The sequence below is a fragment of the Mesoplodon densirostris genome, chromosome 18, assembly GCF_025265405.1.
Source record: "Mesoplodon densirostris isolate mMesDen1 chromosome 18, mMesDen1 primary haplotype, whole genome shotgun sequence".
NCBI classification, from domain to species: Eukaryota; Metazoa; Chordata; class Mammalia; order Artiodactyla; family Ziphiidae; genus Mesoplodon; species Mesoplodon densirostris.
In genome coordinates this window covers 37,576,768-37,594,704 of record NC_082678.1, presented here as the reverse complement: position 1 = coordinate 37,594,704, position 17,937 = coordinate 37,576,768, and the positions used below count along the sequence as shown (strand labels likewise).

Sequence of the window (17,937 nt, the reverse complement as noted above, 5' to 3'; positions counted from 1 at the left end):
TGGCCCTGGGGGGGCGGTGCCGTCTGCTCTCCCTGCACGAGCCTCTCCAGACCCCTGCGCTCCGACCCCCCTCCTCAGTCCCTTTCCTCCGTCCCCTCTCCCTCGGGACTCCTCCAGCTGTGGCCCGTCTCACCAGCGGCGAAACCTCCCTCCGTCCCAGCGTGGGAACAGGCTCGGCTCTTGCCACTTAAAAAACATTCAACCCGTGCACGCGCGTCTTACGAACACACATTACCCTAAGGGTGAAAACTGGAAAGGCGGTAGTGAGACCTAGGTTTTTGAGCTGGTTTTAGAAATAAGCGTATTATTTTAATGGAGAGAGAGGAGGCTTCTAGGGAGAGCCAAGCCACACACGAGGTCTGCCATCCTGCGTGAAGGATATACTGCAGGTGCCAAGGAGAGCAGGAGGCGTCTGCAACACCGCGGAGGGCTGGGGGTGCCAGCTAGGGCCCCCGTCGGCGCCGGGAGCCTCTCAAGCCTTCAGAGACGGGGGTAACTTGTTGCCCTTGTGTCTCAGGAAGGTCCCTCTGGCTTGGAAGGGTGGGAACTGCGCAGGAAGCCAGCGGGGAGAGGAGGCAATAATCCACAGCCTGAACTAAGTAAGCCCAGGAGTGCAAAGGCTTTGAGAGACGTCCTGGGGTGGCTTTAAGGGGTGTCTGGAGGCTGTGGGAGAGGAAGGACAGGCGGCTGTGCTTGCTGGTGTCCACCACCTCGCGTCTGTGGTGACAGCAGGCACAGCGCCTCGGCTAGCTGCCTGCACCCCGAAGAGGGCAGCTGGGGGGGCGGTAGGTGAGGGTCCCTGTGCCCAGGAGAGGGCGGGAGCAGCCTGGCCCCAGACACAGACGTGAGCTCACAGAGACATGCAGACGCCGACCAGCTCAGGGGCCCAGTACATTTTTTTAAAATTCTTTTTTACTTTATTTTTGGCTGCGTTGGTCTTTGCTGCAGTGCGCGGGCTTTTCTCTAGTTGCATTGAGCGGGGCCTACTCTTCGTTGCGGTGCGTGGACTTCTCATTGCGGTGGCTTCTCTTGTTGCGGAGCACGGGCTCTAGGCACGTGGGCTTCAACAGTTGCAGCACGTGGGCTCTAGAGACGGTTGTGGCGCACGGTCTTAGGTGCTCCGCGGCATGTGGGGTCTTCCCAGACCAGGGCTCGAACCCGTGTCCCCTGCATTGGCAGGCGGATTCTTAACCACTGCGCCACCAGGGAAGTCCTGGGGCCCAGTACCTTTACTCAACTAATGTTTCCAGGAGAGTTAGCCACAAGAAATTACTTATTTATGTTTGCCACCAAAGTCCCTTGAGGTCCCAGAGCCAGTAGGTGGGGCTGGAAACATTCCGTGCTCTGTCCTCCCGGCCCCCTGCTGCATCAGTGGGACTCAAGGAGCTGGAGGGGCACATGGTCTTCCTCCACGGCACTGTCCTGGCTGGATTGGGAGGCCAGGGCTGGTTTCTTCAGGGTGCCTGTGAATGGGATGAAGGGAGTGTCCCCAGGACGCAGGCACCAGGGAAACAGGAGGGAGCCACAGCCAGGAAACCACATCATGCCAGGGGACAGCAGCCTCGGGGTCCCTAGCAGTCCCTCTCCTGCCTCCCTGCTTCTGCAAGCATCTCTTGAACCCCTGCCAGGTGCCAGTCAGGGACCTCCTCCCAGGAGCTGAAAGTCCCTGCAGGTGACTGGCCTTTGTGTTCGAAACCAGAACAGCCGAGATGATGTGCTGAGGAGCCAGAGGGAGGGGAGCGTCAGGTGCTCAGAGGAGAGAGGAAACCCCCCCCCCACCGCCACCGGTGGGGAAGGTGGAGAAGGGACGCCCCCCCGGAGGATGGACGGGCACTTACAGAGACAAGAGCCCAGGAAAGGAAGGGACGATGAGCACTGCGGAGGGACCGGCCGGCACATGGAGGGAGGTGCGGGGAGGGGGCTGGACAACGGCTCTGGGCCTTGACCGCGGGGGGAGGGGTGCGGCCTGCCAGGGAGTGGGAGGCGGTGTGTGGTGCGGCTGTGTGTAGTTTTCATCTACGTAGGAGGGATTGGAGTAGGACGAGCCTGGACGTAAAGCCTTGTCTGGGGTCCGGGTGCCAGCTGAGCAGCCCCCCCGTGGTGCAGACGTGGGAGAGGTGAGGCGCAGGGCAGAGGGGCCACCGGAGGCCCCCAGGACACTCAGCGCCAGGGGACGGGGGAGGGGGAGGGACCCGCAAGGCCTCCTGCCTGGGCCAGGAGGGGCGGCCGACGTACAGGGCAGCCCAAGGCTGTTCCTGTTGGGGGTGTCCAGCTGGAGGCGGCGGCAGGTGGGTGGGTCGGGGTGGCTTGGGGCAAGATGAGGGACAAGGGCGCTTTCTGAGTCTTCCAGGGATGGGACGGCAGGACTCGGAGGAAGGGCGACACAGAGACGCGCAGGAAAGCTGTCGCTTCGTGAGGGCCGCGGTCAGGGACCCAGGAGCCCGGGCGGCCGGAGGAGACCACGTACAGGGTGTCGGGTGGCCACGGCAAGTGAAGGGGTGGGAAAGAGCACGAGAAAGGAGAGGAGGGGGGCCGAAGACTGGAGGTGGGCGCCTGCCGGCCGTGGAGGGGGCCAGCGCCACCCTAGAATGGAGGGGACGCGGGCCTGACGGGGACAAAGGCGGAGGAAGTGGCCTCTCAGCGGTGTGGCGGCAGCGAGGCTGGCCTGTCGGGGCGGAGCCACAGGGCTGGGGGGCCTCCCTAACTTGTCCCCCTGCTGGCCGCTCTGCCCGGAGGGGAGGGTGCCCAAGAGCCGGTTTCCCAGGCGACGGGGTGGGGGGGCGAAGCGCCACTTTAAGGGGCAAATCCTTTACACACACGCGCGCACACACACACACACACACTCCACAGCTACTCACCAGGGCCGCCTGGCCCCGAGGGCTCCTCGCGCACCGTGGGCAGCGTCTGCTCCCACGCAGCCCAGTTCACCTCCTCTACCCTGCGGGCCACAGGGCAGCTGTGAGGCTCCGGGAGGCCGAGGCGGCAGCGTGCTCTGCCCCAGGAGAGGGGCCCCCGAGGGGTGCCCACCAGGGCTGTGAGGAGGACGGGGCTTCTCTCCGCAGGACGCTGGGCCACCCAGCAGCCCCCGCGAGCCCCATCCTCTCGGCTCTCAGACTGACTGCCGACCCGGCCAGGCGCCCACCAAGGGGAACAGGCGTCTGTCCCCTCTGGCTGTTCACGGCGACCTGGGTTGCCCCCAGCATCCAGAGAGGAGTTGAGATCAGCTGGATCTGTGTGTTCCCAAGTTCTGGGGCCCTTTCACAGCTACTCCACGTGGCTAAGACCCACCGCCCTTGCTTGGCTGCTACCTCAGGAAAGTGTGTTGCTGGCCGTGCACTTGTCACCAGGTTCCCGCCCCCATGGGAGCGTCTGCTCTCCGTGGAAGGGTTGTAGCCTCCGTGGTCAGGACGGGGGCGTTGGGAGGGCAGAGCAGACCAGGCGGGGCAAGCTTAGCATGCTCTAACCCGAGGATGCCTCTGGCTTCTTGGCCTCCTAAATATGCCCCATTTCAGGCCAGAAGGAGTCGGTCAGGGACCACTGGGGAGGGACCTCCAGTTTCAGTCAGTGGGACAGGAAGGTGACCAGACAGGAAGAGCAGGCAGTGGAGCCCGGGCCTATGAGATCCAGCATCACTGACCTCGCCTGTCCAGGGCAGAGTCCCCTGGTGCTCCGAGGCCCTGCCTTTCCCACCAGACCTGACTCCTAGCCGCTGTCGCCTGGTTTTCAGCAAGGTCCCCAGGCCGCCCCCCAGCCTCTCCACTCACCTGAAGCACCAGCGCTCGTCGGGGCGACCATCTGGCCTGATGCCAACTGTCAGCCTCACACCTGCCCGCTGCTTCTTCCTCCTGCACCACCAGTAGCCGTTCTCCATCTCCAGGACAGAGATGGCTTTCTGGGGACAAAGGATGCATCAGACAGAGTGGCCAGCACTTTACAGTGGAAGTCAGCATCTGCTAAGTGCGTGGATTTGAATCCAGCCCCAAGGTTTGAGTACCTATGTGGTGTCAGGCCCTGCGTCCCTCTGAGTCTCTTTCCCACTTACAGACTGAGGCCAATATGCCTTGGGTGGCTGCTGGGAAGTCAGCATGTGACTGCGCCCTACAGTTCCTTGCAATTGCATCGTTACAGGTTCTAGAATTCCAGCAGGTACGGAACGTCACATGTGCCTGCTGCTACCACGCAAGCAAGCTGGGGGCGGGGGGCGGGCACAGAACTTTGCAGGTGAGGCTCAGAGAAGATAAGGGGCTTGCCCAAGGTCAACGGTGAATTGGTCACACAGTCCAGCCCCCCGGGGCGAGGTTCTCCCTGCACCAACTGCCTAGGCCCACCCCCGACCCTCCCCAGTCAAGAAGCAGCTCTTGCTTCCACGGCAGGCAGGTGTCACATGAGCTCCCGGCTACCCGAGCCCCTGCTCCCAAAGCTCCTGCAGCCTGGGCCAGCTGCAGGATTGCGCATCCCGCCTGCCTCGTCCACCAAGCCAGCCCCACGGAACAAGCGACGAACACAGAAGGGGGCTGTATGAGGATGGGCTCTCCGTCTTGTTCTCCGCCGGGTCTTTAGAGCCTAGAACTGTGCCTAGCCCTGCACTAGGCTCTCAGGAAGCACTTAGTCCTAATGATGATGGTGACGAACACGCTGAGCACCTACTGTGCGCCAGGCGCCGCCCTCGGCCTTACTGCAGCCTCACGTCAGCCCTGCGCGGGAAGGCGTGGACGAGGGGGGTCCCTGTGAGGGGCGGAGCCACTCCTGCCGGGCCCAGGACACTGGAGGGGACGGGGCACGTCGCTGGGCACCTGCAGCTTCCAGATGCTCCAGCTGTCGCTGGCGACGCTGTTGACAGTCTCGCTCATGAGCGCGATGAGCATGTTGAGCAGCAGGACGTAGGTGAGCAGCACGTAGGCCAGGAGCAGCAGCAGCACCGCCCCGCGGAAGCGCAGCTGGGCCTGCAGGGCCAGCTCACCCATGCCGATGGTGAACTTGAACAGCTCCAGGGAGGCGTCCAGGACGCCCTCGTACGGGGCCGTGCTGCCCTCCTTGTCCCCCTTTCCCACCACCTCCGTGGTGTTGGAGCCCGCAGGGGCCCCGGGGGCCTCGGCCTCCCGGCTCAGGCTCACCAGTGCTGAGGAGATAGGCAGGGGCTCCTCAGCCTGGGGAGACCAGCGGGCAGCCTCGAGGGGGGGCGAGGAGTGGGTGGGGGACGGGGGGCCTTTACCTACAGCGAAGCCGAAAAGGAAGACCAAGTAGACCAGGAGGAAGCGGAGCAGGTCCCGCAGGATGACCTAGAAGGCACGAGCCGGTGGGGGGTTCAGCTTGGGGGAGGCACCTGCCCGCTGGGCCCACAAGGAGCCCCCCGGGGTGTGGTGTCCAGCCCTGCCCGGTCTGGCTGCACGGGGCCACCCCTGCCTCTCACCTTCTGGATCATGACACTGTAGATGCCCGTGTGCTGCAGGCCGCGCGTGTAGTACAGCAAGTTCAGCCAGCCCAGCGCCAGTGAGCACACGAGCAGGGGCAGGTACCACTCGATGGCCAGGAAGCGCAGCACCTGGGACAGCACGGTGAGCAGCGCCTGGACCAGGCTGCGTGGAGGCAGGGCGGGGTCAGCTTGCAGGCCTCCTGTGGCCAGCGCTGACCCCCGCTGCCTCTCCCTCCACGGGCTCAGAGATGAGAAGCTCCGCCTCTGTGTGGGACTGGATCCAAGCATCCGGACCTCCACCTCGGGCAAGGCGTTCAACCCCCGTGGACCTCAGTCCCCTCCCCCGTACAATGGGGGTAACAGTAATAACGCCCGGCTCGGAGAGTGTCGGTGAGGATTCAGGGAGACACGTGTGTAAAGACTTCAGGCTCCACTGGTGCGGAGCGAGGGCTCGGTCGATGTGACTGTCATGCTCAGGACCCGGAACAGACAGCAGCCCGACTCTGGAGTCTGGCCTGTGAGCTGCTCCCAGCCTCCTGGAGCTCCCTGGCCCAGGGTCCTCACCCCCAAAGCCCGCCTGGTGCCCCCTCCCAGGCAGGAGACGAGAGGAGGAGTGAGGTCACACGTACAAGAGGATTTCAAAGTAGCTGTCCATGAACGAGATCCAGATGAACAGACGGCGCCTCCAGAAGTACCACAGCTGCGGGGGAAGGAGGAGGACAGGCCGTGACACCTGCTCTCCAGGCCACAAGCAGCCCCACTGCCCTCAGGGCCGCCGGCCGGCCTGCTTGTAAAAGTCTCGCCAGGACCACCTCAGGGGCTCGGGCGGCAGCTTTGAATTTTGGGGGTGCTCATGAGTCCTGCTGGTAGCTGAGAAAGTTTGGACCCTGTTTCCAAAAAGTGCAGACACCCAGACAATGCCAGGGGCCTCCTGTCTCCCTGTGGATCCAGGTGGAGGACTCACACTCCACATGGTGAAAGAGGCTCCTTTCCCTCCCCTTCCCTGGCCTCACAGGGACCACCGGGTGCTCCAGCCAACCTGGCTTTGGTGCCTAAGTCCTGCCCACTCTCAAAGACTCACTCAAGAGTCTCAGTGCCACGGCCCAGCCTGTCTCCTGCAAGCTGGCAGCATCTTGCCCTGAAGAGGCCGTGCTGGAGGCACGCCACCCTTCTGTGCTCCCCAAGTGAGGAATGAGCCAGGGACCTGGGGTCGGGGGCTTCCAGCTCCATTCCCAGGGGAGCAGAGCTGGCACCGCCAAGGAATCACAGGAGATGTCTGCTGCCCCGTGGGCACCCCAGAAAGCACAGCAGGGAGCGTACCGAGCCCAAAAGGCAAGGCCAGAACCCTCGGCCCTCAGCTGCCCTGAGGCTGGCCAGGATGGGACCAGGCGTGGGATTCAGCTTCCCATAAATGAAGGCACTGTCGTGAGCTCACTCTCAGGCTTCTTGTAGCAGAATTCCAGGTTTGGGGTGGGGGATGGGAGGAACCCTCACCTGGCCCATGAGGATGTTGGCCCCCACGACTAGCAACAGGATGTGGCCCAGCAGCAGCATGGAGTTCCCAGCAGTCACTTCCAGCGGGAGTAAGTCCTGCACGAAGACACACTCGGGTCGGGCCTGGGCACCCCCCCCCCCCACAGCAGCTTCCCGCTGAGAGCAAGGCTGGGGGCCCATTCCTCATGAGAGCTATGGGGAGGCCCCCCGAGCAGCAGAGAGAACATGGGCTCTGGAGCCAGACTCCCTGGGTTCAGAACCCAACTCCACCACTCACAGCCTGTGTGACCCTGGGTAGGTTCCTTAAACTCTCTGTGCCTTCCTTCCCTCAACTGTAAACTGGCGATGATAAGAGTTCATCATCTCAGAGGGTTGTTGTGAAATTAATTAAATACATTAACACACGTCGTCAATTACTTGAATACTTTCTCACGTGTGCTGCACACTCAGTAAGTACTATTATTGTTGTTGTTACTACTGTGTTGTTACTTCCATATCATGACCAGCTATGTAAGCGCCGTGGGCGGACCACCAAGCAGTCAGGCCTCCAGTCAGCATTTGCAGGGCGGGGTTGTAATCCCTGCCCCATCTTCTGCCAGGACTGTTTCCAGGAGGCCTCCCCAGGATGTGCCCCTCCCTGCCTTGCCTTGTCCAGGGCAGGCTGGTGGTAGGTGACAGCGGTGAAGATGGACACGTAGGTCAAGTAACACAGGAAGTTGAAGAGGAACCTGGGGATGAGCAGATTCCACTTCGCCTGCAGCAGTTTGTTCAGCGGCTCCAAAACCACCATCCGGTGCCGGTGCTGGGATGGGAAGGCGAGAGCCAGAGGCGCATTCAGCAAGTACATGTGGAGGCAGCAGGGGAGAGCGCAGAGGGTGCGGAGCCCCGAACGACCCCTCCCCGCCGGCCGCCACCCCACCCTCATGGCTGTGGAGTGACCAGTCCAGAGCAGGTGCTGGTCAACAGAGAGGCCCCCAGTGGTAGCCACCGGGACCCCCGTGTGACCCCCGTGTCAGGTGGGACCGGCCCGTGTGGAGCGAGTGTGTGCCCGGCGGCCGGGTTCACACGTGCAGCCACACCCCGACTGCTCAGTTAAAGGGCAGGGGTGGTCCTGCAGGCAGCCCCGAACTGTGGACCTTGCAGGGAGCTCTGCCAGGCCCCCTACGCACACCCCCACCCTCGGGGTGAAGCAGGCTCACCGGGCTTTGGCAATGAAAGGCGATGATCTCCAGCACTGAGTTCTCCTCCCAGCTGTCCACAGAGGCCAGGTCATACAGCGACACCCGCACAGGCCCGTAGGACCACTCCGTGAACTTGCGGGAAAGGGACTGGCATGGCCCCAGGAACTCCCTCTGCAGGATGTGTCTGAGAATCTACAGGGCAGGCACGTGAGCTTGGCGTGCACAGAGCTGCCCACCGCCCAGACACGCGAACACGCCCTGCACCCACAGGTCCTTGCGCATATGAACTCTTACACAGGTCCATGCACACTCAGCCACCGAGTAGACACTCCCACCCACCCGCCTATGCCAGCCTGCCTCTTCCTTCTGCACTCCTGCCCCAATGCCTCCTTCCTGGACACTCATGTGGCCGAGGGACCCCCAATCCAAGGGTCCTTAAGGCCCCATGAGATCAGAGGCTACCAGCTACACACGTGTGTGCACGTTTGTGGCCAGAGTCTAGAGCTTTCAACAGACTAGAAGCCACCCCTAACCCGGACAGGTCCAGAAGCAATTTGGTCTTACAAATGAGGAATGGTGGGGAGGCTTCCCAGATTGGGGGGCGGCTTCCATAAGCCACACAGCCATGCCTCTAGACAGCAAAGAGAGGTACCCACACCCCAGGGACCTTGGAGGGCAGGAAAAAAACATAAAACTTCCGCTTATGTTTATTTTTATCTTAACCTTTAAAAATACCTGTGTTCTAAGCATTGGGCCCTGTGTCAGCTGTGTGGGTTGTAAGCTCCCCTAATAATAAGGACCAGACAACAGGAAAGTCGTTTGGGAAAAAAGTAAAGCTGGATCATGCTTTTTTTTTTTTTTTTTTTTTTTTTTTTTTGCCGAGCGGCTCTTAGTTCCCCAACCAGGGATTGAACCTGGGCCCTCGGCAATGAAAGCAAAGAGTCCTAACCATTGGACCACTAGGGAAGTCCCTCGTGCTTACTCTTTATAAGAGTAACCTATAACTTTCAGATAAATCAAAGTTATAGGCATTAAAAATCAAACTGCAAAAGAAAAGTCTGGAAGCAAATATGGATATGGAGTATACACACTCACGTGCACACATATGCACATGCACACACAAAGTTTTAAAACCTTGTAGAAGGAATTAAGCAATAGCAAAACCAAGGAAACGATAATAACACTTGGATACATAAAAATGTAAAAATTCTGTGTCGCAAAAAATGCCATAAAATTTTTTTTAATATTGAACTGGCAGAAAAATTTGCAACTGTTATAGTAAACAATATGATGATATGTTCGTTATCAAGAACACTTAGCCATCAATACGAAGAAAATCTGAGAACAAAGAACATGAGAAGACTGTCTCCTAATCAAGAAACCCAAGTGACTTAAAAAGACAATCCCTGAGAGTTCCCTGGTGGTCCAGTGTTTAGGATTTGGTGCTTTCACTGCCATGGCCTGGGTTGAATCCCTGATCAGGGAGCTAAGATCCTGTAAGCTGCGCAGCCAAAAGAAAATAAATAAATAAAATCCCTGTTGTAAAATGTAATATATTCATTCTGTAGCTCATATATAATTTATCAACAAACACACACACAGGAGAGGTGCATGCTGAAACTGTCCTGAGCTAGACACCACCCCAGGCTCTTTCTGCAGAAATCCTGGTTGAGTCCTGCTGCTTCCTGGAAAGGGGGGCTGGCCACTCACCTCAATTTTGCCCTCCTTGGCAGCCAGCTTCAGGGGCGTGAGGCCCTGCAGGTTGGGGATGTCCTCGAGCCGCACCGTGGGGCAGAGGCGGGCCCCCGCCTGGAGCAGCCCATCGTACATGCGGGTCACCAGCTCCGTGTTCTCGGCCGAGTTGTCTGCGATCATCACCAAGGCGTGCAGGGCCGTATTGCCCAGCGAGTCGGCGGCCTGCAGGCTGGCGGGCTGGTGCGGGTTTTCCAGGAGATAGGTCACCACATCCCACTGCTTGGTGCAGGCGGCCAGAGAGAGGGGCATCTCGCCTGGGGGCCGAGGGGACAGCTTGAGCCTCGGGCCTCCCAGCGTCCACCCGCCTGCTTCTCACGCTCCCTGGACCTCCTTGAGGCGGGTCAGGCGCCCACAGGAGAGGATGCGCACTGCCTTGGGGTCCCGGGCCCACCCAGGCCAGTGCAGTGAGCGGAGAAGTCCCCGGGCCCTGCATCCTCCTAGGAGCCCCAGTCAAGGTGACTCTGTCCAGCTGTGACGCAAGGGAGAGGGGCCCAAAGCTTTTCACCATCTAAGGGAGCAGAACGGTAGCCTGCCAACCAGTGTTCCCTCTCCCCGCCTCTTTCTCTTTGCTTTGCCGGGGCCCAGACACCCCTTCCACCAGGCCCCGTCTGGTCTAGTCTCCTCACACACCAGTTCTACACCCCTGTTCCCCTGCCCTGGTCTGAGCTCATGTGTGGTGAGCTTCCTTGGCCAGACAAGGATACAACACCTCTTAAGACAAACTGCTTTTGCAGGCGGCCTAGCTATTAGAAGCATGAGCCTCAGGGTCAGACAGATCTGGGTTTAAGGGTCACATTAACCCTGTGACCTTGGGCGAGGCCTTACCCCCTCTGCAGCTCAATTTATCCAAGAAGCCTCCTCACCGAAGTAAAAGCAGGTCTCTTGGCTCTTCTTCTGGAAGAACTGGCCACAGGCCCGGGCATGCACGTCGGCCCCATTCTCCACCAGGAGCTTCACACACGGCAGGCTCCTCTTCTCGATGGCAATGTGCAGGGCGCTGTGGCCTTTGTAGTACTCATCTGTGCACTGGGCGTTGACCAGAGGCCGAGAATTGCCCGAGTCCCGGTCAATCTGCAGCAGTGGCTCAATGCAGGCGTTGGTCCCGTCCCGAAGGTTCAGCACGGCCTTCATCAGGCATGTCTTCCCCGTGGAGCCCTCTGTGGGAGGAGGGAGAGGGCACCGCAGTGCTCAGGCCACCCACCCGCCTGTACAGTGAGCCCATGCCCCAAAGTACCCCGGCCGGCTGGAGGGAGCCCAGCCATGCTGCAGGGAGTTAAGACACCAGCCAACAGGTGTTAGAATACCAACAGGTATGACTACAGTTTCTGCCCTAGAAATTAAGTTTCTAAGACAGAGTTCGTCATGTGTGCAACAGTGTCTACATGAGAACATTTGGAGCAGTATTTCTTTTTTTTTATATTTATTTATTTATGGCTGCGTTGGGTCTTCGTTGCTGTGCGCGGGCTTTCTCTAGTTGCGGTGAGCAAGGGCTACTCTTCGTTGTGGTGCACGGGCTTCTCGTCGTGGTGGCTTCTCTTGTTGCAGAGCATGGGCTCTAGGAGCACGGGCTTCAGTAGTTGTGGCTCGTGGGCTCTAGAGCGCAGGCTCAGTAGTGGTGGCGCACGGGCTTAGTTGCTCCGAGGCATGTGGGATCTTCCCGGACCAGGGCTCGAACCCGTGTCCCTGCATTGGCAGGTGGATTCTTAACCGCTGCGCCACCAGGGAAGCCCTGGAGCAGTATTGCTTAAGTGGCTCTACCACTTAATGACTCTGTCTCCTCTGGGCAAGTCACTTGGCCTCCTGTTTACTTATTTATAACTTTGGCTGCACTGGGGCTTCGCTGCTGCGCGTGAGCTTTCTCTAGTTGTGGTGAGCGGGGGCTACTCTTCGTTGTGGTGTGTGCGCTTCTTATTGCGGTGGCTTCTCTCGTTGCGGAGCATGGGCTCTAGGCATGCGGGCTTCAGTAGTTGTGGCGTGCAGGCTCAGTTGTGGCTCATGGGCTCTAGAGCACAGGCTCAGTAGTTGTGGCCCACTGTACCAGGGATTGAACCCGTGTCCCCTGCATTGGCAGGCGGATTCTTAACCACTGTGCCACCAGGAAAGCCCCTTGGCCTCTCTTAACCTCAGTTTTCCTCACTGTAAAATGGGACCATTCCAGGGTTATTGTAAGGATCACGTGGAATCATATACAAAATTCTTAGCCCACAGAGGGCCTGGCACACAGTGTATTGAGGCCGAAAACTACACACAACCTAAATGGCCACCAGTAAGGGGTTAGTTAAGTAAATTGTGGTAAATGTACAGGATGGGAAACTCTGCAGGTTGTTACAGTGACTGAGTTGAGGCCTGTGTACTGAAATGGACTAAGTTGGGGGAAAGCCCATTACAAGCACATCATTATGTATTTACATCAATGGCATGACCCCATTTATGTAAATATATGCCTAATGTATTTAAACAGTTTGAAAATATGTACCCCAAATCATTATCAGGGGTCCAGGATGACAGACTGTTTTTACCCTCAGCTTTATACATTTCATTACTATTTGAACCTTCTAGAAGGCACACATGTTCTTTTCCTAATCAGATATCCCCAAACAATACAGATATTTAGATTTGGGGCAAAGAATGCTCTGAGATGGATAAAGTGTAAGGTACGTGTATTAGATCTCAGCGATGCTGTTACTGAAAAAGAGAGAGAGACAGGGAAAGGCTGCATTGAGGAAGGCTGTGAATATCCCTCCATTTGGCCACTGAAACGGCTGAGGGCGGCAGAGGCAGGCTGGGAGCTGGTGGGGTGAGTGCAAGAGGGAACAGCCGTCCTCCGCTCTGTCAGCAGGGCGCCTGCAGTCGTCCTGGCAGGAGGGCTGCTAGAACTCCGCCCCTCCTCGCCCCTCAGCTCCTGTGGCCAACACCCAGCCGGCAGCCTGGTCTCAGCACAGCACACGGCGGCTCTGGCCCGAGCAGCAGGCCTACCTGTGTACTCCGAGTCCGTGAGGTACTTGCTGGTCCGGCGCAGGTACTCTGGTAGCCCCACCAGATCCTCGGGGACCCCCCGGGCCACCACGCTGAAGAGCCGGTCACGGTCGAAGCGGTTCGGGTCTGGCTGGCTGTGGGGATGTGGTTTGTGACTGACGCTGCAGGAGAGCCCTGGGCCCCCAGAAAGTCCCGCTTCCCAGGGAGCCTTTTCTGGGGCCCAGGAGCCCCTTGTGAGAGCCTCTATGCACCTAGGCAGACCAAGGAGACCGCAAGTGCTCAGACCCCTGGAGGAGGGGCCTGTCTGGGGCACCGGACCACGTGTCCTGACCGCAGGCATCTCCTGTCATTCGCTAGGTGCCCCGCCGCTTGCAACAGCCTCATTGTCCATTTCAGCACAGGAGCTCGTCATGGCTCTTGAGCTGGGCTCTGGGTTGGGGCGGGGCTACCGGAGGTGCCCACAGACTGTTGGGGGCCGTACGTGCCTCTGGCCTCACCAAGAAAATCAAGAAAAGCCCCACGTCCTCTCCAAAACCATCTATGGACGAACAATGGAGTACCTGCCCCTTTGGCCCTCACTTCTGCCCTGCGTGAGTAATCTCTATTTTCTCCATCAGACAAACAAGGAGGTAGAGTAACTTTCCCAAAGTCACATGGTGCAGAGCTCACGGGTCTGGGGTGCTGGCTGTTCAACTAACTCTACACTCCGACTCCCAACCCCAGAGAGACTCCAGGCTGGACAGACGGAGGATTCTCAGAGACGTGGGGTCCAGAGCGGACACCAGACACTCACAGAATTTTCCTGAGAAGCCACACCTCTGGGAAAGGCCCCGGGAGGGGTTGGTAGCCCTTCTGAATCCAGCGTGTGTGGGCATCCCCACCTGGGCTCACCCCTGGGGCTCCTGGTACCAAGACCAGGACAAGAAAGGGGGGACTATTTGATGCTTTGGGGACCCTCTGGTCTGCCATGGAATGGATCAACCAAGAAAGGGTTGGGGGCTCTAATGAGTGGGGGGATTATTGGGATCAGTCATGTTTTAAGCCATGATCACGTGATTGATAGGGCAGGAAGCTGCCTGGCCAGACGCAGCATCATCCGTCCAGCAGACCATGCGGCCATGACGTGACCAAGAGGTCACTGCGGCTGACTGGGGAGTCCCGTGGGCAGTCCAGCCGGGGGAAGTGGCTATTTGGACAAAGCACTTCCTGTCACAGGGAGGCATCACGGTCCTGGTATAGGGAGGCCCCACGGGAGCACAGATTGAAGCACCAAAGGGCATCGAGGGGCCGGTTCTGCCTCGGGCAGGTGACCCCACTCCCAGAAGCCTTGCAAGCATCCTCTCCTGCCCTGGTCTGAACCTGACCTCGGTCCTGCAGCACAAACAGGACAGGCGGCTCTGGGCTGGGAGGCCGAGGCTGGGGGCTGAGTCCCAGGCATGAGCAGGGAGGGAGGGGCTTCCCTGGCAGAGAGCTGCCTGGCCCATGCAGGTTCTCCAGCCTCGTATGTCAGACCTCACACTGTGGGGATCCAGGTGCACCCTTCCCCCACACCCACAGGACTGGAGGTGGCGCTCCCACAGTGGCTCCCACAGTCTGAATTAGAAGACATCACGGGAAAGTCACAGTGAAGGTGGCTCCGAGCAGAAGGCCACCGTCCTCAATCCCAAGAGTCCACGACCCCAGGGCAACAGGTCCAGCCTTGGAGCAGGGCCTGGGAACCCCCGGGACATTTCCAGATGTCCTTGATTCTCTTGGACTGGAGCGTGGATCTTGCTAGCACCCCCCGCAGGGACTGTGGCTGGGAAGGGGACGGCACCAACAAGGGACATGCCAGGAGGTGAAAGAGTATGTCCCTACAAGAAGAACACAACCCCAGGAGACAGAAGGCCAAGAATGGGGAAGGTTCTGGAAGGAGCAATCCCAGATAGCAGAGCAGGGTTCAGCCCGTCGGGCCCAGGAGCCATCAGAGCCAGACCCAGGACCCCCAAGGCTGTGGCACAGGGGCACTGGGGCTGGGCTAGGCCACCCAGTCTGACTCTGCTGGCGGTGAGGCCCCCGGGCTCCCCCGGCGCCGCTTGCTGCCTCACCTGGCACCTGCCCCCTTTCGGAAGCCGAGGTTCACTTTGATCTGAGGCGAGAAGTTCCGGTCCTCGCCCTGGAATGGTGACTCCATGGGGGGCGGCCCGGCACCACCGCCCAGTTTTCCTTTGTCCACCTGGGCACCATCTTCCTGGCCTCCATCTGTCGTCTCGAGCCTGAAAGCGGGCGGGCTGGAGGGCGAGGCCATCCTAAGGGGAGGAGGCTGCTCCTTCTGGCTGGAACCTCTGTGGGAACAGAGATGTCAGAGGCATCTGCTTCTCCCAGTAGGAGTCGGGGCAGGAGGGCTGGCTGAAGCCCGGGCCCAGAGAGGTTTAGAAGCTGGGTAACAAGCAGACCAGCCGCCAGCCGGGAGCTCAGCTCAGCAGGAGCGGGGAGGGGAGCAAGGAGGGAGGACCAGGATCTGCTGGAGGAACAGGGGCCACAGCTGTCCCTGACCTTCCCTCTGGGACTTCCTGACCCCTGAGAGGCCACAGCCCCTGGTCCGAAAACATCTGTGTTAACAGCACACCCCTTTCTCTACACAACATCTTGCCCAGTGGCCAATATTTACATCAAAAAAAAAAAAGCAGTTTTGGGTGGGGCAGGTCACTCAACCTCCCACACAGCGGGTGTGGGGTGCTCTGGGGAAATCGTTAGAAAACCCCTGGCCTATCAAACCCCTCATTTTGCTGCCAGGAGGACTAGGGCTCAGAAAGGGGAAGTGACTTTCCCAAGGTCCCAAGCTGCTGGCAGAGCCTAGTCTGAAACTACCGCGGCCTACCGTGACGTTCCTCTTCAGTTCTCAAAACCTTTCAGGGCCCGTCTGTACTTGCAGTCTCTGAGGAGTGCCACCTCTGTGTGCCTTAGGGTCTCTAGGGGCTTCACAGCAGGAGGGAGACGCCTCGCTGGTGCCCAAGCCCCCTCTCACCCAGCAGCTCCCTGGCAGGCCCGAGGCCAGGCGGGGGAGCTCAGCTCACCCTCCCAGGAGAGCTGAAACCACAGCCGCCAGCGCTCGCCAGGGCGTGGCCCCAGGGCGGGGAGGGGGAAGCCCCGGGGGGGCCCCCCCAGTGGGTGGGCAGAAAGAAGGAAACTGAGTCCAGAGCTGGGGAGGGGGGAGACAGCTGGGCTGGCGGGGAGGAGAAGGGGGCAGGGAGCAGAGCGGAGCTTGGGGACGGGAAGCGGAGGGTGGGAGGGTCAGGGCCTGGACCATCTTCTGCGCAGCTTCAGCCCCGGGCGGGGGCGGGGGGCCGGCGGGGGGCATCTTACCACAGCAGCAGGAGAGGCCAGGGCCTGTCGACTGTCTCACCATGCAGTTTCGACCCAGCGTCTTTCTGCCCACCCTGGGGCGTCCTTCCCGGGCCACACGCCATTTAGCCTGGCTGATGTCCCCAGCCCCTCACCATTCTGCCTCCCAGCCCACTGCTCCCAAGTCTCCGCAGCAACAGCTGTCTGCCCAGCCGCTGGACCCCCGGACCCTCCATCCTCCCGGCCGGGGAGGAAGGATCTGGTAGGCCAGGTGGAGAAGAGAGCCGGAGCCCCTCGAAGACCCTGGCTCCGGGCTGGGGGAGTTCCCGGCCGCCACCCTTCACCGTCAGGATTCGGGGCCCGGGCCCCTGGGAAGCCCGCATCATCCATCCCTGACTCACCGGCTCGGCGGAGGCTGCGCGCGGCGCGTCCGGGCGGGTGGCGGAGCTGCCGAGGAAGTGCGGCCCGGAGGGGCGCGGGCTGGCTGGGAGCCCCGCGAGCCGGCTGGGTCCGTCGGCGTTCCGCACGCTCAGCCCATCGGCCCTCCCGCCTGGCCGCAGCGGTGTCAGCTCTCCCCCGGCAGGACCCGCTGGCCGGGAGACTGACCCTCCGGACCATGGGCCACACCCTCTCTGGGGAGACACGCCCCTCCTCCCACCCGCCCTCACCCCACTGCCTGCCGCTGAGGCCCCCAGATGCGGGGGGGCAGTCAGAGGCAACCCTTGGGTGCGGGGCCCTGCCTCGGGGGAAGCTGGCGTGTCGCGTGGGGCGGGGAGGGGACTCGCCCCACTGCACGGACATCCACCTCTCCCCTTCCCCTCCACTTGCCCCCCAGCGGCCATGTGGCTCAGCGTGGGAACTGGTTGACCCGTCGCAGGGCAGGGAGAGCTGATGTGGACGCCCCCCGGAGAGGAGAGACTCAGCCCAGCACCTCCCCCTGGAAATGCACCCCGCCCACCCGACCTTTCGGGGCCTTCCCCCAGCCCCCCAGCCCCCCAGCCAGTGGCCCTGACGGCCGCTGCCTTCCTTCTCTGAGCTAAAGGCGCTTCCAGCACCAGCCAGTAGGGGCGGACAGGAGCCCGACCTGTGCTTCGAAATTAGACCTTTCCACACCAGCCCTGGACAAGACTCATCGCTGGGGCTTGGGGACGCAGCCACCATCCAAGTAAGTATCCAGCCCTAGGTCACCTCCCTCTCCCTCATTCCTAAAATCCAAGCCGTCAGGAACCCCACACCCGGCAAACCTACCAATTTGTCTCTATCTCTGCCTGATCCAAGCAACTATCATCCCTGACGGGGAGACCACAGCTGCCTTCAAGCTGGTCTCCCTGCTTCACTCCTGTCCCCAACACCCCCATAATCGATTCTACTTACAGCAACGAGAGTGGTCGTTCAAAAATGAAAACCAGATCACCTAACTCCCCTCCCCCCAACTGGTGGCTTCCCTCGACACTTGGAGTAAAAGGCAAAGTCCATACCAAGCCGGTGCAGTCTGGATGCCCTTCTCCACATTCCACCTTCATCTCTGATTGAAGGTACACACTACACTCCAGTGTAAACACCTGTGCTGTCCAATGTAAGGTCGCCAGCCACAGTGGCTATTTAAATTTAAGTCAGTTACAATAAAATTAAATCAAACACTCAGTTCTACAGTCACATTAGCCACATTTCAAATGCTCATAGTCACATGTGGTTAGTGGCTGCCACATTGGATAGCACAGAGATAGAACTGTGCCATCATAGCAGAGAATTCTATTGCACAGTCCTTCTCTGGACATTCTGAACACTTTTCAG

General features: G+C 60.0%; 1 protein-coding gene across 7 annotated transcripts; it reads right to left on the bottom strand.

Moving 5' to 3' along the window:
- Positions 1–894: 894 nt before the first annotated feature.
- TRPV2 (transient receptor potential cation channel subfamily V member 2) lies at positions 895–16,780 on the bottom strand. 7 transcript variants are annotated; one of them, XM_060082889.1, is made up of 16 exons: positions 16,545–16,780; positions 16,165–16,248; positions 14,907–15,143; positions 12,820–12,953; positions 10,707–11,000; positions 9,799–10,097; positions 8,107–8,280; positions 7,554–7,709; positions 6,908–7,003; positions 6,043–6,113; positions 5,411–5,576; positions 5,213–5,279; positions 4,794–5,119; positions 3,765–3,892; positions 2,859–2,992; positions 895–1,463 (listed from the first exon to the last, which is right to left on the bottom strand). In XM_060082889.1, the coding sequence occupies exons 3-16, from the start codon at positions 15,104–15,106 to the stop codon at positions 1,369–1,371; spliced, it is 2,340 nt and encodes a 779-aa protein (XP_059938872.1). In that variant the 5' UTR covers positions 15,107–15,143; positions 16,165–16,248; positions 16,545–16,780; the 3' UTR covers positions 895–1,368. The 7 variants fall into 7 exon arrangements, with proteins under 7 accessions (XP_059938872.1, XP_059938871.1, XP_059938874.1 ...); XM_060082888.1 differs by lacking the exon at positions 16,165–16,248; XM_060082891.1 differs by lacking the exon at positions 16,165–16,248 and having other exon boundaries at positions 2,859–2,938.
- Between the last annotated feature and the right edge of the window lie 1,157 nt (positions 16,781–17,937).

Bases quoted from the DNA above. Each gene is read 5' to 3' on its own strand.
- TRPV2 (XM_060082889.1), bottom strand. From the start codon at position 15,106: ATGGCCTCGCCCTCCAGCCCGCCCGCTTTCAGGCTCGAGACGACAGAT. The intron at 8,281-9,798 runs GTGAGTGGCCAG...CCTGCCCTGTAG, and splicing joins CCAAGGAGGGCAAAATTGAG to ATTCTCAGACACATCCTGCA. The intron at 7,004-7,553 runs GCAAGGCAGGGA...GTCTTCGTGCAG, and splicing joins ACCAGCCTGCCCTGGACAAG to GACTTACTCCCGCTGGAAGT.